This window comes from Urtica dioica, chromosome 8 (genome assembly GCF_054948205.1).
Source record: "Urtica dioica subsp. dioica isolate 48M chromosome 8, U.dioica_male_clone48M_v1_H2, whole genome shotgun sequence".
In the NCBI taxonomy this organism is placed as follows: domain Eukaryota; kingdom Viridiplantae; phylum Streptophyta; class Magnoliopsida; order Rosales; family Urticaceae; genus Urtica; species Urtica dioica.
In genome coordinates this window covers 44,416,000-44,426,278 of record NC_142763.1, presented here as the reverse complement: position 1 = coordinate 44,426,278, position 10,279 = coordinate 44,416,000, and the positions used below count along the sequence as shown (strand labels likewise).

General features: G+C 44.6%; 1 protein-coding gene across 1 annotated transcript; it reads right to left on the bottom strand.

Annotated features, from left to right (window-relative positions):
- Positions 1-8,383: 8,383 nt before the first annotated feature.
- LOC149389932 (ubiquitin-conjugating enzyme family protein) lies at positions 8,384-9,383 on the bottom strand. Its single transcript, XM_089622765.1, has 2 exons — positions 9,006-9,383; positions 8,384-8,902 (listed from the first exon to the last, which is right to left on the bottom strand). Exons 1-2 carry the CDS (start codon positions 9,381-9,383, stop codon positions 8,384-8,386), a joined length of 897 nt encoding a protein of 298 aa, XP_089478891.1.
- Positions 9,384-10,279: the final 896 nt, after the last annotated feature.

The window sequence follows — 10,279 nt, the reverse complement described above, 5'->3', positions numbered from 1 at the left end:
CTGCATGGTGCATCTAGGCCATCCCTCGCAATGTGCCTAAGGCACCTAAACGACGCACAAAACCGCTTCTCACGACGCGCTAAGAGTCGCCACAAAGCGTTGCATATAATGACTAAATCGCAACGCACCTGAACCGCCGTACAAGGCGCAGTTCATGCTGTCTTCGCCATCGCTAGCTAAACACGATCACACTAACCTTGGGAGAATCCCCGTTCCATGCGAGTTAATTGAAGCTGCTCGCAAAAACTCGCGAACCCCGCCTCCGAGCAAGAACCTCGCTCGGCCTGAACTAGCTGAGACTTCGCTCCTCGAGTCGAGTCATCCTCCTCGAGTCGAGCTTCGCTTCTCGAGTCGAGTCAGTCTCCTCGAGTTGAGCATCGCTCCTCGAGTCAAGTCATTCTCCTCGAGTCGAGCCTCGCTCCTCGAGTCGAGTCGTCCTCCTCGAGTCGAGCTTCGCTTCTCGAGTCGAGTCAGTCTCTTCGAGTTGAGCTTCACTCCTCGAGTCAAGTCATTCTCTTCGAGTCGAGCTTCGCTCCTCGAGTCGAGTCAGTCTCATCGAGTTGAGCTTCGCTCCTCGAGTCAAGTCATTCTCCTCAAGTCGAGCTTCGCTCCTCGAGTCGAGTCATCCTCCTCGAGTCGAGCTTCGCTTCTCGAGTCGAGTCAGTCTCCTCGAGTCGAGCTTTGCTCCTCGAGTCAAGTCATTCTCCTCGAGTCGAGCTTCGCTCCTCGAGTCGAGTCAGTCTCATCGAGTCGAGCTTCGCTTCTCGAGTCGAGTCAGTCTCCTCGAGTTGAGCCTCGCTCCTCGAGTCGAGTCATCCTCCTCGAGCCGAGCTTCGCTCCTCGAGTCGAGTCATTCTCCTCGAGTCGAGCTTCGCTCCTCGTGTCGAGTCATTCTCCTCGAGTCGAGCTTCGCTCCTCGAGTCGAGTCAGTCTCCTCAAGTCGAGCCTCGCTCCTCGAGTCGACTCATCCTCCTCGAGTAGAGCTTCGCTCCTCGAGTCGAGTCAGTCTCCTCGAGTTGAGCTTCGCTCCTCGAGTCAAGTCATTCTCCTCGAGTCGAGCCACGCTCCTCGAGTCAAGTCACTCTCATCGAGTTGAGCTTCGCTCCTCGAGTCAAGTCATTCTCCTCGAGTCGAGCTTCGTTCCTCGAGTCGAGTCATCCTCCTTGAGTCGAGCTTCGCTCCTCGAGTCGAGTCATCCTCCTCGAGTCGAGCTTCGCTTCTCGAGTCGAGTCAGTCTCCTCGAGTTGAGCTTCGCTCCTCGAGTCAAGTCATTCTCCTCAAGTCGAGCCTCGCTCCCCGAGTCGAGTTGTCCTTCTCGAGTCGAGCTTCGCTCCTCGAGTCAAGTCATTCTCCTCGAGTCGAGCCTCGCTCCTCGAGTCGAGCTTCGCTTCTCGAGTCGAGTCAGTCTCCTCGAGTTGAGCTTTGCTCCTCGAGTCAAGTCATTCTCCTCAAGTCGAGCTTCGCTCCTCGAGTCGAGTCAGTCTCATCTAGTCTTGCTTCGCTTCTCGAGTTGAGTCAGTCTCCTCGAGTTGAGCTTCGCTCCTCGAGTCGAGTCATCCTCCTCGAGCCGAGCTTCGCTTCTCGAGTCGAGTCATCCTCCTCGAGTCGAGCTTCGCTCCTCGAGTCGAGTCATCCTCCTCGAGTTGAGCTTCGCTTCTCGAGTCGAGTCAGTCTCCTCGAGTTGAGCTTCGCTCCTCGAGTCAAGTCATTCTCCTCGAGTCGAGCCTCGCTCCTCGAGTCGAGTCGTCCTCCTCGAGTCGAGCTTCGCTCCTCGAGTCGAGTTAGTCTCATCGAGTTGAGCTTCGCTCCTCGAGTCAAGTCATTCTCCTCGAGTCGAGCTTCGCTCCTCGAGTCGAGTCATCCTCCTCGAGTCGAGCTTCGCTTCTCGAGTCGAGTCAGTCTCCTCGAGTCGAGCTTCGCTCCTTGAGTCAAGTCATCCTCCTCGAGTCGAGCTTCGCTCCTCGGGTCGAGTCATCCTCCTCGAGTCGAGCTTCGCTTCTCGAGTCGAGTCAGTCTCCTCGAGTTGAGCTTCGCTCCTCGAGTCAAGTCATTCTCCTCGAGTCGAGTCTTGCTCCTGAAATCGAACCATTCTTCTCAAGTCGAGCATCGCTCCTCAAAGTCGAGTCACGCTCCTTGAGTCGAGTCTCGCTCCTTGAGTCAAATCATTCTCCTTGAGTCGAGCACTGCTCCTCGAGTCAAGACGTCCTCCTCAAGTCGAGTCACACCCTCCTCGAGTCGAGCCATGTTCCTCGAGTCGAGTCACTCTCCTTGAGTCATCCCTCTCGAGTCGACCATCACTCATCAAGCCATTCTCCCCGAGTGGAGTCTTGCTCCTCGAATCGAGTCATACTCCTCGAGTCAAGCATCGCTCCTCGAGTAGAGTCATATTCCTTAAAGTCCAGCCAATCTCCTTGAGTCGAGCCTAGCCCCTCGAGTCGAGACTTGAGTCGGCTCCCCGAGTCGAGCCTAGCCCCTCGAGTTGAGACTTGAGTCAGTCTCCTCGAGTCGAGCTTTGCTCCTCGAGTCGAGCCTTGAGTCAGTCTCCTCGAGTCGAGTTTCGCTCCTCGAGTCGAGCCTTGAGTCGTTCTCCTCGAGTCGAGTCCCGCTCCTCGAACAAACAGCTGGAGCAACCTGAAGAACATGTTAGCCAAAGCAGAGACCCGCGCTCGCGCCTGGGGAATAAAGGCCGATCTTCCGAACGCAGACGAAGAAGCGTCACCAAGGCGGGAATGGCGGATGCCCCGTGAGACCGACTTATGCTTGATGCGTGGTCAAACTTTTAGCGTTTATCCCCGAGCAGTCGAAGCCTTCCGGTGCGGCAGAGCCTTCTGCCAGGTGCCACTCCGTCTTGTCAAAGCATCAGCCCGCAACATCAACCTCCATCTTCGAGACCTCGGAATGAGCACGCCTTTGCAAAATGCAAAAGTGCAGTCGCCTTCCAAGCTGGCCGAGACGGAAGCCATGATCTTCCCCTAATAAGTCACGATTACACAATCGTCGCCCTGCTAATCACCGTCGAGTCCCATGGACTCCGGATTGATGATATTATCAAACAAAATGCCATCGAAGAAAGACTTGGGCGTGACTTCGCCACAAGATCAACGACCTGCGACACGCCGGTACGCCTCTACACAACTGCATGTCCCGCTTGCCCACGCATGTCCCCTTTGCTCCGGGACTAGAGCGATGGACGCAAACACGCCTGCCTCGCCCACGTCGAGCTACGTCTCCTATCCGCTTGGATCCTCCTCCACGTGTCGATCACACACTCGTGTCGAGAGAAACGGAAAAGCGAGAGAGAGCACTAGCATTCGCAAGAATATTCTATATGTTCACAAAAGCTTCGCGACAGCGAAGCCCTGGGAGATAAAATTTCCTCAAACACCCGGCGGAAACAACTAAAAGTTCACCGCCCGAGGCCTCCCGAGCGATAAACTTGGGGGGCTAATGTTGTCGGTCGTTTTCGGAAAACCCGAGACGCCAAGAAGACACGCCGTTCAAAGGGCCGATGGTCAGGCCGGAGGTCCTGAAGAGCGGCAAGCCTTCTGTCACGAGTCGACTGACAAGTCCTCGTGCCAAATCCTCACGTTCCTCGAGTCGCTCCTCGAGTCGAGCCTTGAGTTGTTCCTCGAGTCGAGCCTCAGGTCGCTCCTCAAGTCGAGCCTTGAGTTGTTCCTCGAGTCGAGCCACTCTCATCGAGTAGAAACCTTCATATTTCGCATGGCAAGAATGGTATTCGAAGACCCCTAAAGGCCCGCAAGAGTCCGGCAAGACGAGCCATTCGCCGCGCGCACAGCAAGTTGCGCCGGCCAGCCGCGCAGCAAGCAGCGCGCCGCGCCATCAAGACAGCGCGCCGCGCACCCGCGCGCCGCGCCAGATGACCCGCGCGCCGCGCCCCCGGCGCCGCGCGCTGCGCGCCGCGCGTTGTGCGCTGCTCTTTGTGCGCCGCGCGCGCCGTGCGCCTCCGCTTGATGCCACATGCGTTCCTAGTCCCACATGGACGAAAAAGAAGCCTTCTAAGGCTCCCAAACACCTATAAATACCCTCTCTTATTGAGGGGAAAGCTATCCCATTGAATCCTATTCAATACACAAAATTCTCTTCGTCTCCTATCGACACGCTCGATTTCTTATTCGCCTCTGCTTCTCTGGATGCCACATTTGGCCTGAAGCAGATTCTCTTCTCCCTCCCTCGTTCTCAAAGGTTCCGAAGCACTCACGGGGACTTCCCGGACGTCGCTCCCTTTGACCGAACGTTCTCCGGTGCTCAAGCACGCCCCTAGGGTTCTCAACTAGAGCTACCCTCGCGCGTCTAACACGCTAGACGCCTACGCGATCTCCGAAGCTCTGAGACGCCGCCGAGGACTCCTCGCGCCTCGTCTCCTTCGTTGAGCACGCCTCTCCATCAAGGCTCCGCGCCTCATACTGCGTCGTTCACGCTTGAACTACGTTCTGACCAGATCCCACGCACGGGTACATAGGCAGCCGACAACCACGGCACGGTCACTCCTCCTCCTCACCCCCTACCTCTCCCGAGAGGCGGGTTGATCGGAGAGAACCCTAACTCGAGACTATCGAGTTCACACTCTTGGTCCGGGTGCGATCACTTGGTCCGGCCTTGGATCGAACCGCCCGAGGTTTTAAATAGTTGTTCATTTTCGTGCGACAACACTATCCAGGAAAAATAACAACGTAAATCATTTTAGAACATAGCAGACTGTACAAGTTCGTTGTACTATAATGTGCAATTCAGAAAAACAATATTTCATAAAACAAAAACAAAATTGATAATCATAAACGACTTTGAATTCATACTCATGAATCCTAGAGGTAGAATCCCAATTTCAGAAACTCTAAACTTCTCAATATTGAAATTCAAGCAAAATACAATGGAATTCAAGATTCATTGCCTTGACGTAAAATTTGATGAACTTCTTGTAAGTTTCTGCTCACCTCTTCTTCTTTTATGTCTCTAATTTTCGTTGCCGAAACTTTCGAGAGCAAAACCCCGAAATCAAATTTCAGCCTCAAACCCTAGAAGAAGAAAAGCCCCAAATTCATTTTTAGATTTATAATTCAATTATCGAATCCAGAAATTCGAACCAAAATGAGAAGAAAATGAGATATCCCTTTACCTCGAGATGGAGACAAACCTCCAGCAACAATCCTCTCTCTCTCTCGCCCAGCCCACGCCGTGCGCAATCATTGAAAAGGCACTCCGTCAACTTCGCGGTCTCTTCTTTCTCTCTCTCTCTCTCTCTCTCTCTCTCTCTCTCTCTCTCTCCTCTTAGTTTTCTTTCTTCGTTCCTTCTTCTTTTATTTTATTTTTGCGTGTAACTAAGTCGAGAAAAAAGAAGAAACCGACTTTTGTTTGATAGGAAGGATGGAAAAATGAGTGGATGCATTAAGTTCAATGGAAGAGAAAGGAAATGGAAGTGATGTGAGGAAAGATTATAATCCATCCATTTGTTATTTGGTATATATAAAATATAGAGAAGAATGATTGATGTTTATTGTATTAAAATTATTATACTACCATTATATATACCTTAGAGCATCTCACATTCTCCGTCATTTCGATTATCTTCACTACAATACCTCGTATCTGATGAATTTCATTGATCTAACCACATTAAACTGCATGAACTGTATCTGTATGTATTTGATCTAACAACATTAAATGACATTAGCAGCCCCGTACGAAGTGAGATACTCATAGTTCATTCACCGTAGGATTCTACCGATCATGGGCATTTATCTTCGAAATATATATATTGACAAAGGTTATGTGTATAAATTACATCATTTTCTGTTTCCATCTAAATCTATCCAAAATGGGAGGGATTGATATTGGTGGATCCCATGGAAAATCAATTCATCAAATTCCCTTCATTTTGCTTTCCTTCCTCTCTACCAACATCACAATGGATTGCAATTAAACAAGGAGAGATAAAGCCAAGGAATTCATTAAAAAATTGCAATTATGTCCTCCCTTATTTGCTCATGAAATCTTTTCTTTTTATGACTCTTTTAATTTCTACTACAAACAATCTTTTCTTTGATTTACATGTTGCAATTGAGTCCTTTTCCTCTTATTCCTACCTCGAGAAGTGTAAAACATGACCGAAAAATTAATTACATAATTTTCCCATTGAATTTCCTTCCCATAGAGTTTATTTAAAACCGTTGGAAATTTATGTTCACTTTCGCGGTCCTTCACGAATTCCCAAAATTATTCCAAAATATTGTCGACCTTATATATCTTTAAATTCTATTTTCGGTTTACTCTCATCCTTTTTAGAACGTTAATTTGCAATATTTAACTTAAAGATTTGAAATGTAGGACATTCATGTTAAAAAAAAAAAACAAAACAATAAAGAGTTCCATTTTTAAATAATAAAATAGTGAGTCAAATATTGACAGTCTACTATTTTGAGAGATATATATATATATATATATATATATATATATATATATATATATATATATATATAAATGTATATATATATTGCAGTTCCTTTTTGTTAACTGTATTATTTGATGTTTTTTTACACCATTTTAATGTTTCATTTAGCTTTATTATTCTATTTATAATTTTATTTAAAATAAAAAGCAAATCGTGTGTTTTTGTAAAAGAAATAGAAGATTTAGAAAATTTAATAATAAAGAAATTACCATCTTAAGAAGAAAAGGTTAAGCAATATTGGGCCAGTGTTGGTTGGGCTTTTAAGAAGCTTACTTTAGCTCATCTTCTTGGGTCTTATGTCTTTTATATCTCCGTTAATGGCGATGTGAACCCACAGCTTGGAGGAACAGGAAGGAAGAGGTGTATTTCAGGTTTCGGCGTGAATCTAAACCGACGTGAATGTTCATATCCGTGCTGACTTTTAGATTCACGCCCAAACTCGTGATATTCCTTTTTCAGTTTTCTTTCTGACCAAGCTCAATGAATTCGAAGATCCAAGATTCGAATCTCTTAAACTGATATATCAGAGAAACGCGAAGACCTCCGCTGCGATTTAGATCATCTTGGTATTATGCTCTAATTTATATAGTTTCAATTCCTTTTTTTTTTCTCAGATCTGATTGCAGATCTTCGACCTTTGACCTATACATTGAGACCTCAATATATATATATATATATATATATATATATATATATATATATATATATATATATATGTGTGTGTGTTTTCTTTGATGTAGGATTCTCAAGTGACCTCATCGATTATGATGAGAAAAAGGTCAGATATGAAAGAAGAAAAAAAAAACATTTTACATAGTTTTGTTTTCCTACTTTAGGATATTTAACTATGCTCAGAAAGTGTCAGTTTTGATTTACCGCTGATAATAATAATAATAATAACATAAAACAAAAAACTAAAATTACAAGCGAGATACACTGCTCTTAATGGATGAATGGAAAGAGTGGAAAGTCGGATTTCAACATTGTTTGGGAACTAAAATCTAAGAAGTACTTATTTACTGCATATTTTTTAGCTGTGTAATAATCTTTTATAGGCATCAACTTGTTAAATACCACCTTGATTTTGTTCACACCCTGATACTCAAATTCTCAACTCAATTATGTAGACTATTTTAAAATGTTGATGAAGACTTTTTTCCAAGTATCGGCGAGAGGAGAGCGGATATTCCTCAGCAGCCATTGGCGAAACAATGACAATCGTATCAGACAGTTGGGGGTGCTATAAACTATGGATTTGTGAAACTCGTAATCGTGTTCAACGCGAAGACAACGATGGACATGAATGATTACCCCTATTTTGGTACCGTATTCTCAAGCGGATCGAGTAGCACTTATACCCCGGTGAAAAATCATGTACCTGGTAAATGGTTAGCAAAAAAATAACAATAAATAAATAACACACAACAAATTCAAAGTCATATAAAATACACAAGCATATTGAATTGAAGTTCAAAGCTACAAAATGAAGCAATATCGAAATCATGCTATGCAAGTGATAACAAGATTTTGAAGGTTTTTTTAATGACTGGTCGTGTTTGTGTGCCAAAACCCGGCGCGATAAATTCGATACTTGTACCCATTACCCATACTTGTTTAAATGTTAACGGGAATTACCAGTTAACTTATTCATCCATTTAGAGTCGACCCATTTAACGGTGTATAAACGAGTATTGGTTAAGAATACAGCCATCTCCAGCAATTGACAATATATGCATGCCTCATTGGTTGAACGAGCTCGGCACCATGATTGTAGACTAAAGAGCTCGTTGTCAAATAATTTATTTTTCAATTCCTAATTCGTACTGGAAAAACAAATTACAGTTGCATGTAAAAGAAAGATTACAATTATGAATTAAAACACAATCTCAAGGCTCTCTTGATTAAAAGAAAAAAAAATTAATAATCGTTGATCATGGGATTCACATAAGTCCTCTCCTCCAACAACGCTAGATCATATTGCTGCTGAGTGTAGTGATGCTTGCAATAAGTCCCGTTCTTCTCAAACGCCCTCACAAGCCTGAAGAATAATATCCTCAAATCGCTGTCACCGCAGATATCCACCGATGATCGAAAATTCAACAGAATCCGGTGGGCCCGGGTCCTGAAATACCCGGCCACGAACACCTCAAACCCTTTCGGAGGACACCGTAGCATCCGAAGCATCGCTCCACAGCTCTTCATCAAAAACCCCTTCTTGTTATTAGGGTTTATAGTACTAGTCACCGATTTTCGGAGAATTCCGATAAGCTCCAAAATTGCTGACTTTTTGTTACCATTACAATTTGACTCCTTATTCCCTTTATTCGACGATGATCCGAAGCTAAGCTTATCCCACTGGTTAAAAAGCTCCGCAGAGACTGTCCCGTTCTGATGCCACGTGTTGGCCAGCGATTCGCCGAACGAGTGGTAAAACACCTGAGGTTACACGCGAAGCTACATTAATTATAGAAGCACATTTATTGGTAACCAAATTTTATTGCGATCAACAAATTTTATTCATCAAAATTTCTGTCCGTACCTGAGGTGATTTTGAAGGGAAGCCTCTAGGGAATCGGACGTCGAAGAAGAAGAGGCAGTGGTGAAAAGTAGAGGAAGAGAGTTCTTCTTGGGCGACTAGAGCGATTCTGGAGACCTCCATGGAAGCCTCGTAAACCCTAACGTAGACGTTGCTAGGGTTTAGGGATTTGAAGGCCTTCCATTCTTCTCCGATCCGCCTCGTCTGCGACGACTTGCAGAGCTGAGCCAGGCTCGTGCAAGTCGTGTTGGAGCTCAGAAAGCGGTGATCGGACGGAGGAGAATCGAGCACGTCGAAGCTTTTTGCGGTAACGAAGTAAGTCTCGACGTCGTCGATGAGCTCTTCGATTTCTCCGTATCTAATTTTCAGAGCTTTCGACATATCGCCAGTTTTAGGGTTTATCGTACGTTTGACTGATCGCGAGTATTAGAAATATTTGCAACGAACTATTTCTTTCTTCTAATGATCGACGTGTGTGAGTTATAAGCAATACCTTTTCTTTTTTCCTTCTTTTAATTATAACGGAGATATAATAGGTATTTAGTTTATTGTTTGGAGTTTGTCAATATATATCAACGAGTTTTAAAGGATTCAAGATTAGCTGGTTTCTACTTTTTAAACCGAGATGATATAGGATTCTGGTTCAACAAACCTAACATGACCTTAATTCTAGGTCATTGATTATTAAAAAAAAAAACAAAAAACAAAAAATCGAGGTTGATAAAATTTGTACAATTTTTTTACGTCAGTATTATTAAGTTTATATATTATCCGATCTTATGCATAAAATATATGAAAATTATAAAATTTTATATGAGTTAGCAGGGCGTGCCCAATATGCAGTGAGACCTTAGGCGAAAAATTAAAGCTTAGGCCTCTAATAATTACACAAAAAAATACAATCTTCAACCATCATTATTATTTATTAAAAAAAAATCAAAATATTACAGTTCCCTAAGTAATAAAAAAAATACTGAAAAAAAAACTAACAAAAAATATCAATTGTTAAGCTTTTTTTTGGATTAACACTTACGGACACGTGACGTGAGCGGACTTGGCCACGTTCTTCGAATATGTGAGATTAGTGGTGATATATTACTCTTATCAAGTGAAAAACATGATAATCGATTTCTTAAGTTCTTGGACACTCTTGTAGAGGGAATATAATTTGGCTTGAGAGTCTTGGGTTGTGAGGGAGAGCGAACTTTTTTCTCCCACTCTAGACAGAATGGAAGTATATTGTTCCTCTTTTTTTGTATGAAAATTGTGTGACGGAT